Genomic DNA, 18975 nt, shown 5'->3' on the forward strand with positions numbered 1-18975 from the left:
CACCCAGGCACACCACAAAGATAAATTTTATCTGAATGATCGATCTGTGTGGCTGGGCAAACATCTGGTCACCAAACATCTCCTCTTCTGATTGCCCTGTGAATTACATTTCTTTCCTCTTAAGTCCCAGACCTCTAGCCCCTTCTCCTTAGTTCAGAAGGACATATACTTCATTTTGCCTGACTGTCTTGGGAATTTCCATGACTGTGTGGATTCCCTATAGGTATGCAATTAAATTTGATTTTCTCTTGTTAAGGTTTTATGTCAATTTGATTCTTAGTCCAGCTAGAAGGACTCAGGAAAGGGACAGGAATGCTTGCTCCCTGCCATAGCTTCTCCACGAAAGCACTTTAGAGGGTAGCAAAATCATCCCTCAGCCTTCCCGTCCCTAAGTGCCAGTAGTGAGAAACCACCGCTGCTCACTCAGCCCGGCTCTCAACAAAACAGCTGAGCTGTGAATGCCCAAGCAGGCATTGTATGCAGTGGGACGGTGGTGGGCCTGGAAAGCAGGCCTGGGCACTGCAGCTGCTCCTCTCCTACTTACTGTTACTCCCAAACGAATGTGGGCTGCATTTTGAGAGAGCTTATGAATTACCCAGAGAAGCTGGAAATCTGTAGGTGCAAGTGAAATTCTTGATTTTTTAAAATGTGGGCAACTAGTTTAATTTTTTTTTTTTTAAACTGTAAATCAGGGAAAATCAACAAGAAGAAGAACTAAACCCAAAACACCTCTGTGGGCTGCACGTGGCTTAGCATAGAGTTGCCCAGGACCTGGTGTGCCCCCTTTGATACTTGTCACCAGAACTTACCTTAGATTGGTTGATTGGGTCTCTGCCTTAAGCCCCAGGCTTTAATTGGCTTGACTGCCGTCCTGTCTCTTCTAAACCATGCTCCTGGCTCACTGGACTCTGGGAAAAAGGGTCTACCCCCAAAGCCCCAGTCTGTTTCCAGAGCCTCCAGCCTTCAAGCCTTCTTGTTCCTCTTGGTGTGGGCATCTGTACCCCAGAGGGATGGCCAAGGGATGGCTGTTTGCAGAGTGGGGGCTGTGAAGAAATAACGGGAGTTCCCTGGGTCCCTAGAGGCAAGTGCAAAGAGAAGGAGCAGGCCAGCCAGCCAGGGTCCTGTATTTCTATGCTTGTCCCTGGCACAGCAACTGTTTGGGGTGGGCCTGGTTGTATGCCCAGTGTGCGTGCGTGAGGCTGTCCAGTGCGCTGCCCTGGGCCAGGCAGCTCTGAGCATGCCTACAAGTAGCTGCCCCACTTTACAGATGAAGAAACCAAGGACGGTGCAGTAAGTTGTCCACAGCTAGTGCGTGGCGGAGTTAGGATTGAAGCCACAGCTTGTAAGAGAGGACTGGCTGCCCGGCCAGCCCACTGTGGAATGGGCGCAGTCTCCGCAGCCCCCACCAGCCGGCCAGCTCGCAGGGGTGTGGGGTGGCAAGGACCCCGAGGCCTCCCTCTGCCGGGCCTGGCCTCCGGGGCAGGGGGCTCGAGGAGCGCCTGCTGGGGGGCTAAGGGAGGGCCGACCCCCTGCCAGGCCTCCCTCCGCCCCAGCCCCCGGCCCGCCTCGAGCCAGCGGGGACGGCGGTGCCTGGTAGCTGGAGATTTGGATGAGCCCCCCAGCCCCCACCTGGGGGTTTGGCGCCCGGGGACTTTATCTTGATTCCTTCGGACAGCCCAGCTCCTTCCCGGCATGCCCCGCTCGCAGGAGCCGCCCGCGAGTCCCGCGCCCGGACTTTGCTATCAGCGGGGGCCCGGCGGCCGGAGCGCCCCCGGATGCGTCCTGCGGCCCCGGCCTGAGGTGGGTGGGCCTCGCCGAGTCCCGGTACAGCGGGAGTCGGGGTGCCGGGCGCGTCGGGGGCGGGGGAGCCGGAGATTGGGGCTGATGACTGGGAGGTGGGGGGGAGGGCGGCCGCCCCTTTGTTGGGGCCGCGGAGCCCTTGCGGCGCAGCGGGGCCGCCGGAAAGTTACGCAAAGTTGCAGCTGCGCGCGTGGGAGCCCCGCGCCGGGCCCGGTGGGGGTCCCTTCCTCCGACCTGGGTGTGGGGGCGGCTGTTTTGGGTGGCAGGGGCTTGGGGCTATTTTATCCGGGTAGATTTAGAACTCCATGGAGGAGAAGGGGGTGGGACACACGCACACACACATCTTGGTGGATTTCGAATTCTGTGGCGGAGAAGGGGTGGGACACCCACGGGACACCCATCCACCCACCCACGCACACACACATCCTGGTGGATTTCGAATTCTATGGCGGAGAAGGGATGGGACACACACACACACACACACACTCCAAGAAACGAGACCTACCCAAGCTTATACAAAGAAGAGACAAAAACTCATCCTGAAACACACACAAAAGAAGAAAACACACAAAGACTCATACGGACAAATCACGGAGTAAGGCAGCAAAAACTCAGAGAGCTTGTCAGCTTCAGAGAAACACACTCAAGCGTCTGCAGGAAGAGAGGAAACAAAGCGGGTGGTCTTGGAGGCCCGTGGCGCAGGGGGAGGGGAAAGGGAAGACTGGGGAGGGGGTAACATGTCTAGAGGGGAAAATGGAGAGATACAGAGACAGAGACACAGAAATAAGAGAAGAAAGAAAAGGGCCTAAAGGAGGTAGCCCTTTAGGAGGGATGGTGTATAGACACACATCTGGAGAACTTGAGCAGACACTGGGAATTACCTCCTGCCTCCTCCAACCCCCAGGGGAGATGCAGAAATGAAAGAGACAGACCCTAACCTTCTCACCCCGCTGAGCAAGTAAATTTGAGATGGTAGAGCAGGTGCTCTGTGGAACCTTTGAGAAAGGCCTCCTGGGCACTTTGAGCCAACCAAGTTGGCATGCTGTCCACCCAGCAAACTCCTACTCATCCTTCAAAACCCAGATCAGATGTCACCTGCCCTGCAAAGCAGGCAGTTAGCCTGCAAGCACAGTTGCAAGCACGGTTGCCTCTAGTCTGTGTACCCTGCCATGTAGCATAGACACAGGGAGTTGAGGAGCCAGAGAAGAGGTTGACAAGCAAGCAGCAAACATTGGTCTGCCTGTCTTCCTCTTTCTCCCTCCTCAGGGTTTGGGGTCCATTTCTGATTTATCTGCAGTCTTCAGAATCCTGCCTAGTGCTCGGTGCCTAGCAGATGACCAATAAATGCTTATTGAATGACAGTTGGGAACATTTGGACCCTCGGAGACATGTAGTGTAGAATAAGTCCATCGTCCTGGATTCCTAGATCAAAGCCCCTCTTTTGCAGGTGGAAAAATTAAAGCCCAGACAGGGGAAGAGACTTGCTCAAAGAAACAGAAGTAGGAACCTGCAATGAGTATATACTTTTCTTAGGTGCCCCATTCCTCTGCGGGAGTCCAATATAGGTGTGGAAGAACCTCCTGAGTGAAAACAGGCAGTAGGCAAAGAACACTTTAACACCATCTGTTAAGTTTCCAACACTGAAACTGACAGTCAAATCCCTTTCCAGAATTTTTAGAATCTTCTTCCCTTCTTAGAAAGGGAAAGGGAGGTGAATGCCCATCTCAATTTAAGTGGATGGGTTTCTACTTTCTGACTACAGAAACTCGGACAAATTTCTTAACTTCCCCAAACCTTAGTTTTCTCAACTGTAAAATGGGGATATTAATACCTACCTCAGGGTTAACACACAAAGTGTCTGGCATGGTGGAGATTCTCAGTAAATGCCATCCTGCCCTTCTTGGGAGAATATTCTCTCCTGCACTCAGTGGAGCTGTGAAACAATAGTGCTCATTAAAATGTGTCCTTCTGTCCAGGTTTAAAAGACCATCCTGGTCCAGCAGGTGGCAAACTCTTAATTAAACAAAAGGCAAATTTGGGGCAGGACATAAAATGCATCTTGATTCTGTTTAGGCCCTCAGGTCTCTGGAGTGGGAACCTGGCTCTCTGTGCCCCCCACCCCCAGCAGGTAACTTGGTCTCTGCAGGTGACTTGGGGGGACATGGCTCTTGCTGCACCCCCTCCCCCAGCAGGTAAGACCCCCTCTGCCCCACTCTCTTATGCTACTATGTTACCAAGGCTTCTTCTGCCCTTGTGTCTTCTAAGATTGAGCCCATGCTGGGCATGTGACGGGGACGGAGGGAGCCACCCAGAAGCATGGAGACTGTGGTGATTGTCGCCATAGGCGTGCTGGCCACCATCTTCCTGGCCTCATTTGCAGCCTTGGTGGTGGTTTGCAGGCAGCGGTATTGCCGGCCTCGGGATCTGCTGCAGCGCTATGATTCCAAGTGAGTGTGCCCAGGGAGGGCAAGGAGGAGAGGTGGGCTCCTCCAGGGGCTCCAGCAACCGGAAAGGAGAGGGGCCCAAGAAGTTTGGCACTGGGCAACTCCGGCTCAGTTTTTTGTCTCTAAAATGGTACTTGAAGGCTTCCTTTCCAAGAGAGAACTTAGAACTTCAGCAATGTCCCTGAGCAAAGGAGAAATTCCCTGAATGTGTTCACACAGCACAAAGATGTGGCCATCTCTCCAGAACTGGCCACTCTGCTTGGCCTATGAATAAGCCCAGCGTCTTTCCAACCAAACTCATAGGAGCAGAAATCCCATGCCTGAACTCCAGCCACACACAGAAATGGCAAGATCCTGGATTTTGTGAAATCCCAGCATAGGACTGTCTCCTTCTTGGCACAGATTTCTTCCTGATGCCTTTTGTGTGCAAGAGATTTTATGAGCAAGATCCTATTCTCCGTTCAGGGATGTTTTAATTGATAGGCCCCTAAGGAACCCTGGCAACTAACCCTTGGTTTCTTTTACCCCTCTACTGAATCCTATCAGCGTCTCTGTCCAGGGGTGAATAATTTGTAAATGCCTGTTTATATGACCCAGAAAAGCTCTGCTATTGAACGGAAGTCTATGTTTGTCAAGAACCTCATTGTAAAGTAGTTGTTGTTACTTCTCCTGTAGAATGAGGAGGGGGTGGGGTTATGCGGGCAGACCAGCGTCCTTCCAGTCCTTCCTGAGAGCGATTCTGCAGACCAGATAGGTTTGAGTAATAGGAACGTCAGCTTCTCCGTATAAGGTAGGCTTAAAGGGGAAATAAGGTTTTTTGTTTTGCTTTGTTTGGTTATTTGTTTTTCTTAAGTAGGCTCCAAGCTGGGCATGAGGGCCAACACAGGGCTTGAACTCACAATCTTAAGATCAAGACCTGAGCTGAGAGAAGAGTCAGATGCATAACTGACTGAGCCCCCGGGCTCCCCAAAGAGAAAATAAGTTTCAAAAGTATGTTCTTCTGTGTGGAAGGAGCAGACTTAAGATGTCTCTATTTATGGCTGTGGCTCTGCTCGTCTCTTAGTGGCTCCTCTCATTCTGCTTCACTTTTCTTCTTTGCACCCCGGCCTGCCTCCTCCACCCGCCTCCAGCCATGTGTCCTGCCTGCATCTGCAGTCCCACTGGGGTTAGTCCTGGATCCGGGACACGAGGTCAATGTCCTCCTTACTAACTTCCTACATCCTGTTGGGGGATACATGGGTCTCGGTGAGGAGGGGGTCAGCAACAGCCACCCATCCTGAAACCACTTTCCTGGGCTTTTCCTTCCAGGCCCATTGTGGACCTCATCGGTGCCATGGAGACACAGTCGGAGCCATCAGAGGTAGAGCTAGACGATGTGGTCATTACCAACCCTCACATCGAGGCCATTCTGGAGAACGAAGACTGGATTGAAGATGCCTCGTAAGGCCTTAGGGATCGTTTTGTTTGCTACACTCCCCTGAGGATGGCACACGGGGTCTCTGGGTGCCCCTTTCCGGCTTCCTTTGCCAAGCACTACTGGGTGTCCGGGAGCACTGTGGCCCCTGCTGCTCTTGTTGGGGGTGGGGATCAGATTATGGTATGACAGTGATTGTGCCCCTCCCCCTCCCCATTTTGTACACCTAAACACTGAGGCCCATAGATGTGTGGCAGAAGTTGCAAAGTGACCCTGACATGCCTGGGTTATCCCTGGGGTGAAGTTTGCACGCAGGCTTCGGGGATGAAGCCTTTGTCTTCAGGGTCCCTCAGGGACCCCTCTATCCAGCAGGAGCCGCTACCTGTTGACACATGTATGCTGCTCCGAACCCTTATTGTTCACTGGGCGGATGTGAGGGGGGCCTTATGGGCAGGACACTGGGCCAGTTACTACAGATACTGAACTGGTGGGAGAGACAGAATTCTACAACACCCTATCTCCGAAGTGGGAGCGGGTCTCTGCATGGTGCCGTGGGCACACAGCGTTGGTGATCTCTAGAGCTGCCTGGGGTGGGGAGATGGAGGAGGCTTTCATGAAGGCTACCACAAATTAGGTGCCTTTTGACCTGGATCTTGAAAGATGAGATGGTCACCAGGCTGAGGATAAGGGGAAGGACACACGGGCTGGAGGGAGCAGTGTCAGAAGCTCAGAGTTCTAAGAATGACTTGACAGGTGAGCGCAACCTGGAAGAGGCAGCTGCGTGTGGGAGGGGGAAAGGGAAGGAAAGAAGGTGTCTCCTTATTTCGCTCCTCGACTTGTTCAGTTGAACCCGGAGGCATTCCTAGGTGGTGTCTAGGTGGGTCTGAGCTAGATGGGGGGCCAGATCTGGTCGTGGGAGCGAGGGGGACCTCAACAGAGAAGCACTGACAAGATTCTTCTTGTCTCCCCAGGGGTCTCATGTCCCACTGCATTGCCATCTTGAAGGTAATACTTTTAATTTCCCATGACGGAAGCGGGGCCGGGGTGGGGGGGCGGCGTGGGGGCGTGGTCATCAAAGCGCTGCGGTGCTCGGACTTGAAATGAGTCTTTCTAGGTAGGGCGCTGAATCCGTGCAAGAGGCTTTTTAAAAACAGGCCTGACACTTGGAATTTCTACTGTTTCTACTCCCACTTTAGCGCTCTCGTGACCCTTTCAAAGGTTTTGTTTTGCCTGGTCCTCCTGATACAGTGTTGCCACGGGGCAATGATCTCCCCAGCCCCTCCCCGGGCGCTTTCTTTCATTAACGAAGAGCTCAGCCCTTTGCTCAGCAAGTTGAGTTCCATGTCTGGACTTCTCCACTTACTAGAACGTTCCTCACGGGCCCTCTCTGGCTGGGACAGTAGTCTGTCGAGTGGGTCAGTCAGTGTTGGGAAATCCAAACCATGAGTACCTGAAGGTGGGTTGGATTCCTTCTCATTCTTGTCGCCTCCGCGATTGAGGGGAAAATTGCATCCAATTTGCATTTTGGCTAGGTTTTGTAGTTTGGGGTAATTTTTATAGCTTTAACATTTGTTTTTCAATTCTTGCCTGATAGAATAATAATAATAGTGAAGTATTTGGCCAGTGGCAGATATCGTTGTGTTCTTCATCTCAGTAACTTGGAAAACCACACATTTATCTTTTTGTCCAGTAATTATTCAACATTTCCAGAAAGACAGCTTTATCATTTCTTCAGTGTCACTCAGTACACCATATGAAAAAGCCTCTTGGGGTTCCTGGGTGGCTCAGTGGGTTGAGCGTCGGACTCTTAGCTCAGGTCTTGATCTCAGAGTTGTGAGTTCAAGCCCAGCGTTGGGCTTAAAAATAAGTAAATAAATAAATAAACAAGCAAGCTAAAAAAGTCGTTCATCTCTCCTCTTCTTTAGCTGTCTCTCTTAGGGGACAAAGGAGTGCCTAGTAGGAAATTATTGTCACAGAGTCCAGGATTACTTAATTCTAAGAAGCTCTCTGGGTGTGGATATGGTTACAGATAGATGGGGCTAATGACTTGAGCAGTAATGCTGTATTCCACTCCTGTCTCCCAGCTAGGATGCGTGCTGGGGCTAGGTTTTGTCTCTGTGCTAGCCTGTTGGAGGAGAAGGGTAAATGAGACCTGAGGTGGGGGATAAGGCAGCAGGAAGGATGCCTCCTGGATTGGAATCAATGGCCCATCCTGAGAGTCTCCCATCAAAAGAGCGGCCCTGGGATCGGACGTCTCTTTTGCTTGGCTGCCTGCCCTTGAGTCCCTGTGGCTGAGGCTCTCTACTGGGTGGTCCTTGGCCTTTCTGCCCTCCTTTCCAGCTTCGAATATGAGGCAGGTCATGGAACCTATTTGCCAGGGACACAAGTACATCAAGGAGGTGAGGAAGGGAGGTGGCCTTCCGCCTTGGGGTGGCCAGCACTGTTGATGGATGACAATAAAGGCCTTGTGTCATCGTCTTGCCTTTTCCCCGCCTTTTTTTTTTAAGCAAGAAACTGTCTTTTTTTTTTTTTTTAAGATTTTATTTATTTATTTGACAGAGATCACAAGTAGGCAGAGAGGCAGGCAGAGAGAGAGGGGGAAGCAGGCTCCCCACTGGGCAGAGAGCCCAATGCGGGGCTCGATCCCAGGACCCTGAGATCATGACCCAAGCTGAAGGCAGAGGCTTTAACCCACTGAGCTACCCAGGCACCCCATTCCCTGCTTTTTTTGAAGCCCCTTTCACCACCGTCCTCTTGATGGACGTACTAAGTGTCACCCTAGAAAGTCGTGGAACTCAGTGCCACTGTTGGTGGATGTACTTCAAGGGAACAGTTGCCCTTTGTCCAGCGGTGCTTCTGAGGGTGCCTCATGGGAGAGGTTTAGCCTTCTGGAAGACTAAGCCGTGAGGTGACGGAATAGAGAGAAAATAGTTTTTCCCCTCGAAACGAGAAGATGGAATTAGAACACATGATTTGTCTTAGACAGATTATTTCAGCTCAGACTTCTCTAAGTGGAAACCCTGACCCTGGTCTGAGGTTCCCACCCCACCCTCCTCACCCGGCCTTGTTCTCAGCTTCTGTCTCTCCCTCCTCTCGTCTCTGTGTGCTTTTGACCTCAACTTGCCCACTAGGTTACGGGGCCCCAAGGTATGAGATGGAACCCAAGATAGGGGTCATATTTGTTTGTGGGGGTGGCAGATGCTCTTGGGGGAGCCTGGGGCACCCCTCCTCACCACTCTCCTCCCTGCTGTGTTAGATTTGTCACACTCTGACAGAAAAACTTGTTGCCATGACAATGGGCTCCGGGGCCAAGATGAAGACCTCAGCCAGTGTCAGTGACATCATCGTGGTGGCCAAGCGGATCAGCCCCAGGTGAGTGAGGTCCCACACTCCATGGAGTGAGGGTGAGGGGAGGTCAGAAGCTGAGATGGCAGGTGGGCCAGGCTCCTCAAAGAAACCACACAGACAACTTTGGTTACTCATGTCCAGGACATTTACAGAGCGTTCAGGAGGGTTTAGGTACTGAGAGACCAAGCTTGGTGGTCTCACATGGTTCCCCCCACCTCCCACAGGTCTCCTCCAGTCAGCTTTTTGGGGAACTTAGCATGCGACTAGTGTGCTTCTAGTCCATTCTGCAGATCCTACTGTGGCTGCTCCCATACGAGCTGGGGTTGCCTTCCTTCCCTCCCTCCCAGGCTCTGGGCCAGTACGCACATTTCCCACTGGTGTCCACACCCCTCTATGCAGTGACCTGCAGGCCATGCCCCACCCTGCCCTATTTGTGCTGGAGACTAGTTTTGGGGACCCACTCCTTGCTACCTCCCTGTCACCCGCTGCCCTAATCATGGCCCAGGCAGTAGCCTCCAGGATTGGGTGGTGGTGGGGGACAGTGAAGCCATACTTCATTTCAGATCTCCCAAATTCCAGGCTGTCTGCAAAATCCCACGTGGGAGGCAGCCAGCAGGATTGCAGTCAACAACTACACCCCCTCATTTGGGCTTGACTTTGTGGAGAAATAGAAAGCCCTTTTCTTCCGCAGAAGGGTGGTACTGAGTTTGTGCTGCCATCTGGTGGCCGGTATGTGGATGTGCCGGAGTCGGGAGTTCTCCATGCTCAGGGTGTTCTCTTAATCAGCCGGGCCCCCTCCGTATCAGAGCGGTTCCTCCACATCCCTGGTGCGAATGGTGGCTTCCCTGTGAGTTCTGGGGGCTCTCGGTTTCCTGGTTGCGTGGCCTCGGGTAGACCACGAAGAGCCAGCCCAAGGAAGGAATATGAAAGAGTTGCTGCCTTTGAACTCTGTCCGGGAAGTTCAGTGAGTTGAGAAAGTAGGAGGGAGAGAATCCGGGGGACGGACTCAGCCCAGAACAGTTGTTGGCTTTCTCTGGAGTTGTCCCCGGGTGGGTGTGGTCACAGGACTTGTGTCAGCCCGGCCAGAAGGCGGTCCAGCCCAGGCTCTGGGCAGGCACCAGGCATTCCACTGGCCACCATTGTTGGTGGAGACCCTGTACTGCTCATCTCTGCTGGACCCTCGTCATGCTTCCCATGACGGTTGGCTCTGGTGCGAGAGGGCGGGTGTGGCGTTGTTCAGCAGGCATACATCACCGGGCACACTCTGGCCCTCCTACCGAGTCCCCTGGACTACTTCTAGAATGCTCTGTGCCGTAATTCAGTCTGTGCTTGCTTTGTCTTTTTGCCTTTACACGTCTTTCTCCTTCTGGCCATTTTGTGTGTGTGTGTGTCCCCGCTGTTTCTCTTGCTCCATTTACTCCACACAGCGTGTTGATAGCATATTAGTTTTGAGGTGAGTGGCTTCAGCTTCGAGACACTACAGAGAAAGGGGCCGGCAAAGACAGCAGCCCACAGTCCTCTGCATGTCCTCACCAGCCCCTCAGCCCCGAGACGAGAACATTGCAGACGTTTATTTTCAAAATCAAACATTGCATCATTATTTTTTCTTCCTATCAAGTGGTCCAGGAGCAAGGATTTAGATGAAAATCTTGAACCCTGCAAGTCGGAATGAATAGTAGTTCCTTTCTGAACTTGGTTTAAAAAACAAAACAAAACACCACGAATTGTACCATAATGGAAAGGAAATCCAATGAAGCAGTTTGGACCCAAATTAAACTTGTAGGGTTTTTTTTTTTTTCCTCCTAGTTTTTTCCTAATGTTGCACTGTTTTTAAAAACACAATGGTAAGTACTTATAAAAGTCAAAACATTGCAGAAATAGATTATCTGGAAAGTGAAGGAACCCCTAATTTCATCCCATCCCAATCCCTGGAGGGCGCACTAGTGAATGGTCAGTGTTCCTGTGTGCTACCTGGGTCCTTTGTGTCATAGCTTTTGTTTACTTATTTTCATGCAAACGTTCGGTCAAACTTCATATAGCATCCGGCAGCTTGCCTCTTAAATTTAGTAGCGTATCTTGAACATCACCCCAGATGTGTGAACTTACACTTTCTAGTCTATGGGGACTTGAAACCAGAAAACAAAACATTCTCTCACCTGGACAAGTCTTTCTGTTTAAATCTGTCTGAGAATACAAAAGCAGTTGGAGAAGGAGTCACCAAAGGTGGAGGCTTGAAGATCAGGAGACAAGAATCGGGACAAGGAGAGGGAGGAAGGCAGGATGGGGAAGAGAACAGAAGGAAAGTGAAGTTCTGAAAACGTTTTGCCCCCCACACAGAGTGGACGATGTGGTGAGATCGATGTACCCTCCGCTGGACCCCAAGCTCCTGGAGGCACGGTGAGAGGGGTGGACGGGCCATTGGGCTTCTCCTGCTGGAAGCTTCCCATTCCGTCACATCTGTGAGGTTCGGTGTTTGGGTTGCTGGGAAGAGCGCTGTTTTGCTGGGCTCCCAGAGCTGTGCAGGCTTTGGGCACTGTTCATTGCCGTGTGAATGGTGAGAGAGGCCCGTACTCTGCCTGAAATCTGGGATTAGGCAGAGCCAGTCTTAGATTTTGAATTTTTACACTTTAACATCTGGCCATGCTAAGACCTGTCTGCAACTTTCCTCCCTCCCACTTCCCTCATCGGCTGCCTCTGCTCTTTGGACCCCGGAAGCAGACACACCCCAGCCGTGAGTGCTGCCCAGCGGGTGGGTGGGGTAGGTGTGGAGCAGGGCCAGGGGAAGGAAAGGGAAAGCTCAAACTGTGTTCCCTTTCCATGGGACAAAACCGGGACCCCTCCCCTTTCGAGATCTTCGAGATCTGCCCCCTAGTACACCAAGTACCCTTAGGCTTTTGAAATGATGTGCCCTCCGGATTCTTTTGTCTCTTGGATATATATGACCATTTCTTGGAGCTGTTGTGTGTGATGGTTGCCAGATAGACAGTGGCTCATACCCGTGTCAGATTGCATTTAAAAAAAAAAAAGATTTTATTTATTTGATGGAGAGAGACAGCGAGAGCAGGAACACAAGGAGGGGGAGTGGGAGAGCCTGATGCTGGGCTCAAACCCAGGACCCTGGGACAATGACCTGTGCTGAAGACAGACGCTTAACAACTGAGCCACCGAGGCGCCCCTTCAGTTGGCTTTTCTGTCCCGCTCCTACTGCCGCCTAGTTGTGTCCACAGACTGTGTCCACAGGCTGGAACTGTGTGATACGTTCCCAAAGACATGCACACTCACTATATAAATGATATTCTACGGTGAATTTTCCAATACTGGGGGGGGGGGGAACCACTCCTCCTCAATTTGGTTTTCAATTAAATTTTGTTTTTCGAGCAGTGTAAACCCACCTGGGGCCTTATTGATTCAAAATCCGTGAGGGATGCCCCAGGCAGGTGTATGCCTAGACTTCCCTGTCTGTAGCGGGCCGTGGTTGGAGATGTGCTCGTCTAATTGACCAGAACCGTACTGTCCTACAAAATCCTGACCTGGGAGATGTTCATAGGTATGCTGCTGAAAATAGGCTCCCCAGTCTTAAATAAGTTAGCCAGCCATTCCCTGTTGTATTCTTTCCTGAGAACTTTACCATGCATGTTCAAAGCCCAGAAGAGGCTTCAGTTAACCTTGCTGAAACCATCCATTCTCAGATTTATTTGCACGTGGAACCATCTTTAAATTACCCCCCAGCCTCCTGGGGAAGGGCCTCCAGTTTGGAGCACACCAGACTAGTGTCTGCCTGCATGGGCTTTGGTGCCAAATCCCTCCTTTCCTGGGGAAACTGATCCCGGTGCTTTTTCTAGGACAACTGCCCTGCTCCTGTCAGTCAGCCATCTGGTGCTGGTGACCAGGAATGCCTGCCACCTGACCGGGGGCCTGGATTGGATCGACCAGTCACTGTCAGCCGCTGAGGAGCACTTGGAAGTCCTTCGAGAAGCAGCCCTGGCTTCTGAGACAGATAAAGGCCTCCCAGCCCCTGAAGGTTTCCTGCAGGAACAGTCGGCCATTTAATGCCTGCTGCCGTCCCCGGGTGGCTCCTCAGATCCTGGGAGCCTTCCCTATCCTCTGCCCTGCACCTGCTGCCCGTAGTGTTAGGTGTTCTCCGAGGCTCTGTGTGTAGCTGCGGTCTTGGTTGCAATGGCCCGTGGCGGCTGGCGAGTGGCAGTCTAACACCACAGTTGGAGGAGACGACCGCCACCCTCTGTGCAGCAGAGCTTTAGAAACTGATGGAGCGGCCGCTTTATTGAGCTCACCTAGTGTTTTCAAGAGAATGGAGCCACCATCTAAAAATCACAAGGTTTCGCGTTAAAATCAGAGTCTCTGGCTTCTCGTAGACAATCAGAGGATAAGGCAACTCTGACATGCATCAGAAGAAAATCAGCTGGAGCTCAGTAGGCGCTGTCTCTCTCCACAGGGCTGGTACTCCCTCGCCCGGGATGGTTCATTTATTTGTAGCATCTTCCTGGGCCCCCGAGGCGTCCAGAGTCCCTCCTTCCCTTAACCAGGTTTGGCTTTGAAAGTGAGCTTCACGGGGTTGATTCTTCCCCTTCTGTCCCTGTGCCTGCAATTCTACCTACCTACCACTAGGAGGACAGTAAACTTTCACTGAGATTTCCGTTGAGTAGTGGTTATTTAATTCAATATATGGGGTGCGGTGGGACGTATTTGAGAACCGAGGATGGAGGAAGACAGCCTAAGAATCCTGAGACTATCTTGTGTGTATGACCCAAAAAGAGGCATTAAAGGCCCTTCAGAGTTTAGGCAGAAGTACCCCCATAGTAGTTTCCACATGAGCACTAACATCCATGAAGGATGTGTTCCCCTTGCTTTTGGGGTCTCTTTGTTTTGCAAATATTGAAAGATGAGGGGCATTTTTATGATGGGAGACCTTTGCGGGACCCAGAATCACAAAGGCATAATCTGGACGTACATCCAAATCGCACGATTGCCGTCGAGAGCATATCAGAGAGACTGATGTACGTTGCTCTCTCCCAGGATCATAGAGCCACCCTTGCTCTCGGAAGTGGACCCTGACTAGGGAGCTGCCTTGGTTCACATGCCGTGCTGTTTAGCATGTTCCGGTCCCATTGTCAGCTGATGTGTCAGTCTGATTCTAGAGATGCAGGAACCTATATTCCCAAGTCCAAGATGGGGGCCTTGTTTGTCACTGAAATGTGCCATTGGGCACAGTCCGTTCTTTCCTGGAAAGCAGGATGCTTCTGACCATCACGTTGTATACCATTCCCACCAGGGAAATGGAGTCAGGAGCAGAAAGCTGGAGTTGGCTCTCATTGGACTGATGGATGGGTTCCTGATTATGGGGCACTTTATTGGATTGTCCTGTTCCCATCAGCTCTGACCGCATGTTAAGTGTCACTAACTTTCTTTTCCTGCTGGTAGGCTGGGAATGGGTCATGTCCACAAAGCCACTTGCACTTTTCCATTTGTGGACTCCACAAAAGGACATCCACGGTCCTCCTATTATTTTTTTCCCTTTTCTTTCAAAACCGGCATTTCTAACCAGATGAGAAGCAATTTTCTGTTAAGGTTGCAACGGTTGCCACCGTTGTAAGTGCCCCTGCCTTTTAACCTGGGTCTGAGCCCTAAGCCAGAGCGGCAGCTGCGGGTTTAGCATCTTAAACACCCTCCACCAGGCATGGCAGGTGGGGATGAAGTTTCCCAGCATCCCCGGAACCACACCTGGTGACACCTCTCTTCTAGGAGCCCAGGCCAGTTCCAGTACCTTCCCAGGCCAGTTCCAGTTACTGCAGGGAGAGGTTGCTGGACACCCAGGGAGTGCCTGCTAGACTGTAGGATTTCTGATTCTGCTGCTGTGTAGTTTTTCTTTTTTTCTCCAGTGATGGACAAATAAGACAACTTTGGACAAGGTAGGTGTTAGTTGACGTAGAAGCACCATCTGGAGGGGGAGGCAACCCTACTTCTCGTGGCTCCTTTGGGAGTTGGCCGAAGTTAGCTTCCTCCTTAAGAGAGTCTGTTTGGTGAGCATGGGGGATCCAGCCAGATGTGGTTTCCCAGAGGAGGGACACATCCCAGGTCCCCAGTTCCCTAGCATCTTTGTTTATAGTGGCAGATCTTCTATGACATGCAGCCCCCTCCCGCCCTGATTCAAATTTGGAATGAGGAAGGAATTACTCAGGGATGGAAATTGGGTATGAAAAGAATAAGATCTTTGAAATCAAACAATTAGGTTCAAATTTGAACACTGTCATCTACTGTGTAAGCTTGGACAGGTTGCTTAACTTCTCTGGTCCTTACCTTTCTTATCTATAAAATCAAGGCTGCTTCCTACCTCACTGGGTTGGTATGTCAAGTAATGTGAAATGCCCAGTTATGCACCTGGTACTCATTAGCCAGTATTAATGCTTTTCTCCCTGAAGCCCCCTGCCTTGCCTTGAGGCAGGTGACCCAGAGGTAACACCTCAGTTACCATGGCTCTGTCCAAGCAGGGGTCTCTGTTCCTAAACTCTGGAACTGAGTGGCCAAAGTTCTGGAATCACTGCCGTTGGGAGAGTGGCCCAGCCCTGTCCCGGCCCTACCCGAAGTACTTTGCACGAAGGTAGTCAGAACTCCTGGCCTCTTATCAGTGTTCCCAGGGTTGATTGCTCAAGCTCACATTCCTCCAGAGCACCGCCCAGGGAGCCTCCTCCAGCTTGTGGAATCTTCCAGGCAGAGCACATGTTCCTGGCATCCATCTCACCCTGACCTGCCTCATGCCAGAGTTCCTTCTCTCCAGAGACTGCTCTCTGTGCCCACCTGAGCCTGATCTTTAGAAAACGACTTCCAGGGAAACCTGCATGGCTCAGTCTATTAAGCGTTTACTTTCAACTCAGGTCAGGATCCCAGGGTCCTGGGATTGAGCCCCACAGCCGGCTCCTTGCTCAGCAGGGAGCCTGGTTCTCCCTCTGCCTGCCACTCCCCCCTTCTTGCGCTCTCTCTCTCTCTTTCTCTCTGACAAAAAACAAACAAACAAACCAGAAATGACTTACTGCTCCAAGCCCCTGCATTGCTTTATGACCTGGGACAACTCCAGAAGGTGTCAAATGAAGCTTTTCCATCTCTTTCTTCCTTTTGTCCCTCTATCCTTCACTCCCATCTCATCCCTTCCCTGTCACCCCTCCCTCCCCCAAACGTCCTGTTTGCTCACTCTGGGGGAAATGTGCTAGATGCTGGTGCTGTGAACGGAAGGCACCAGCCCTGCCCTTAGGAAGCAAGAGGGACCAATAAGCCATGGACTGAGCCTCAGCTGTGGCAGTGTGCTGGTGGGGGAGTGCAGAGCAGGGGAGAGGGGAGTCAGATAGGGAAGAGACCAGGGAGGAACAGTTGCCGCTGTCGAGACCGTCAACTGACCGAGAGGTGTTCTGGGTAGACTGGACAACACAGAAAAGGGCCAGGGGAGCATGGCTGATTTGAGAAATGCGGAGGCTGGGGTGTGGGATGGACAGGGTGTCAGACCATGCAGGACCCTATAGATATATTGAGGAGCAGACCTTTGAGCATAACCATGACCATAGAAAGGCTTTAAGCCGGGGAGTGACTAGGTCAGATTTGCAATTTCAAAAGAGTTATTTACTTCATGCCCTATGACGTTAGGCTCAGGGACCCAGAAATTTGCCCGATATCACTCTGACTCTGAGTCTGAGGGGCTCGTGACTCAATCGTGGTAAAAAGCAGGATGGACAGCCGGTTAGGAAGGAGGGAGAGGCTGTAGGCATCAGAACAGAAAGTGCTGGAAGGTTCAAGCTGGGGAGGCTTCTGGTGGATTTTGGTGATATCTCTGTCAGAAAAGCTGATGAGCTGAGTTGTAAGAATTCATGGCATAACTGGGTCCTTGCTGTTTCATCCCATCAGTGTTTTCATCATTCCTGTCTTACAGATAAGGAAACCATAGCCTAGGAAGATCAGTAACTTTCCTGGAGTTCGGAAGAAACAGAGCAGGAAGTTCTACTCCACTCCCCACCTTGATTTCTCAACCAACGACTTCAGCCTGCCTGGGGCTGGCGGGTGGGGAATCCTTGATGGGGAGTAGCAGATACCAGTGTCCATTTTCTTCTAGCTTTAATATTTTTCACTTAGAGAAAAATGATGGTTGTGACCCATAAATTAATTTCATGGCTCACTAATCAGTTACAACCCACAGGATGGTAGTACATGGGTACTAAAATGAGGACTGGGGCACGGGTGAGGGGCTCTCTCCATCCAACACGACTTCATTTGATCCGTTTTAAGTAAAGCGTGCATTTACCAGGGTAGTGGCAAAATTTTATGGGGCAAAATTGAATAATTAATTTATTACATGATTGATTAGTTCAAGAGTCATCTGTTGAACATCTCTGTGATACCGCAGTGAATAGAAATAGAATTCCTCTCCTGAGGTGCATACAGTCTAAGGTGGAAACATTTTTGATACAATGAGGTAAGTGCTAAGCAAGGAATGTGTGTAATGAGAGCACGGCTCAGGGGCACCCAGCCTGGCTCAATAGAGTTTCCCGCGATGGTGGAGATGTCTCAGAACTGTCAAGAAGCAGGCATTAGCAGCTGGATGCCTGGATGGCTCACTGGGTTTAGTCTCTCTGCCTTCGGCTCGGGTCATGATCTCAGGGTCCTGTGATCAAGTACTGCATCAGGATCTCTGCTTGCCGGGGAGGCTGCTTCCCCCCCCTCTCTGCCTGCCTCTCTGCCTACTTGTGATCTCTGTCCAATAAAAAAATAGTCCTTTAAAAAATATTTAAAAACAAAAAGAAGTAGGCATTAGTGGGGAGAAGGCTGGGTGAGTGGGAGAAGGTGAAGGTGGAGAGCGACAGGGGACCTCAGAAAGGCAGTGTGCAGCAGGATTTCCTTGCTGTCCTCAGGAGATCACTGCTGCTGGTGTCAGGTGGGAGGTGGGGGACATTGGGAGATAAGCCGGGAGAGCCAGGAGAAGACTAGACCCCGGATGTTTCCTCTAGGTGGTAGGGATTTATTGAAAGTTGAAACAGCTCTTATTTTTTCTTGGAAAACTACCAAGTGATCTCTGAGCCTTCCCCAGCCTTTAACGTTGTCCTGATTTGATAGGTGAACAATGGCTCCGTGTTGTGTTAATTTGCATTTCCCTGACTACTGGTGAAGTTAAACATTTTTCATGTGTTTATTAGCTATTTACTTATTCATGTCGTTTGCCCACTTTTCTCCTGGGATTTTAATATTTTTTATCGACTTATATGAGCTCTTTATATGTTGAGGATAACAACCCTTTGTCATATTTATTGCGTATATTTTCCCCAGCCTTGTCACTTGACTTTTAGTTTTGTTTGGAATGGCTTCTGATGTCCAGAAGTTTTAAATTTGGTGTAGTCAAACGGATTGATTTTCTTTCCCTTAGTGATTTCTTCCATCGCTTTTATACTTAGAAAATCCTCTCTCATCCGGAGATCAAATAAATATCATTGAAATGTTTGAAGCAGCAGAGTGCCATGGGTAGGTGATTAATAATAATATTCACAGGTTAGATGTAGTGGTAAAAAACCAAAATCAAACCAGGCAAAAAAACAGAGTGGAAGAAATCAAACCTGCCTTTATCCACCACAAGCCCAGCCCAAGGTTAAAGGTGGGAATAGTTAGGGATCAAAGAGATGGAGAAGAGGAAGGCGGGCAGAGTCTTGAAGCACTAGCAGGATGTGGTCAGGTAGCAGGTGGGTGGGGATAGCAAAGAAAGTAAGCTACATGTGCCAAGGCAGGATAGGAAGGACTATGGAATGCTTGGTGAGAAACTAAGATGAGAAGAAAACAGTGATGGGAGAGGGGATTGGAAAGAGAATCATAAAAAGTCAAGAAGGACCCTCAAATCTTGCTAAGACATGAGGACTTTATTCTGAGAACAATGGAGAGCCATTGCAGGTATAACCCAAACGATTCTTGGTGCCTCCTGGAACC

At 50.8% G+C, this 18975-nt stretch overlaps 1 protein-coding gene across 2 annotated transcripts; it reads left to right on the top strand.

The window, feature by feature from the left end:
- Positions 1–1681: 1681 nt before the first annotated feature.
- Positions 1682–13661, top strand: TMEM98 (transmembrane protein 98). Of its 2 annotated transcripts, XM_032843282.1 has the most exons (7): positions 1682–1800; positions 4066–4247; positions 5553–5684; positions 6630–6663; positions 8915–9030; positions 11344–11403; positions 12849–13056. In XM_032843282.1, the coding sequence occupies exons 2-7, from the start codon at positions 4117–4119 to the stop codon at positions 13054–13056; spliced, it is 681 nt and encodes a 226-aa protein (XP_032699173.1). In that variant the 5' UTR covers positions 1682–1800; positions 4066–4116. The 2 variants fall into 2 exon arrangements, with proteins under 2 accessions (XP_032699173.1, XP_032699174.1); XM_032843283.1 differs by lacking the exon at positions 1682–1800 and having other exon boundaries at positions 4117–4247; positions 12849–13661.
- The last annotated feature ends 5314 nt before the right edge of the window (positions 13662–18975 follow it).

The sequence above is a fragment of the Lontra canadensis genome, unplaced genomic scaffold (assembly GCF_010015895.1).
Source record: "Lontra canadensis isolate GAN:19392208 unplaced genomic scaffold, GSC_riverotter_1.0 scaffold137, whole genome shotgun sequence".
Lineage (NCBI taxonomy): Eukaryota > Metazoa > Chordata > Mammalia > Carnivora > Mustelidae > Lontra > Lontra canadensis.

Bases quoted from the DNA above. Each gene is read 5' to 3' on its own strand.
- TMEM98 (XM_032843282.1), top strand. From the start codon at position 4,117: ATGGAGACTGTGGTGATTGTCGCCATAGGCGTGCTGGCCACCATCTTC. The intron at 5,685-6,629 runs GTAAGGCCTTAG...TTGTCTCCCCAG, and splicing joins GACTGGATTGAAGATGCCTC to GGGTCTCATGTCCCACTGCA. The intron at 6,664-8,914 runs GTAATACTTTTA...CTGCTGTGTTAG, and splicing joins ACTGCATTGCCATCTTGAAG to ATTTGTCACACTCTGACAGA.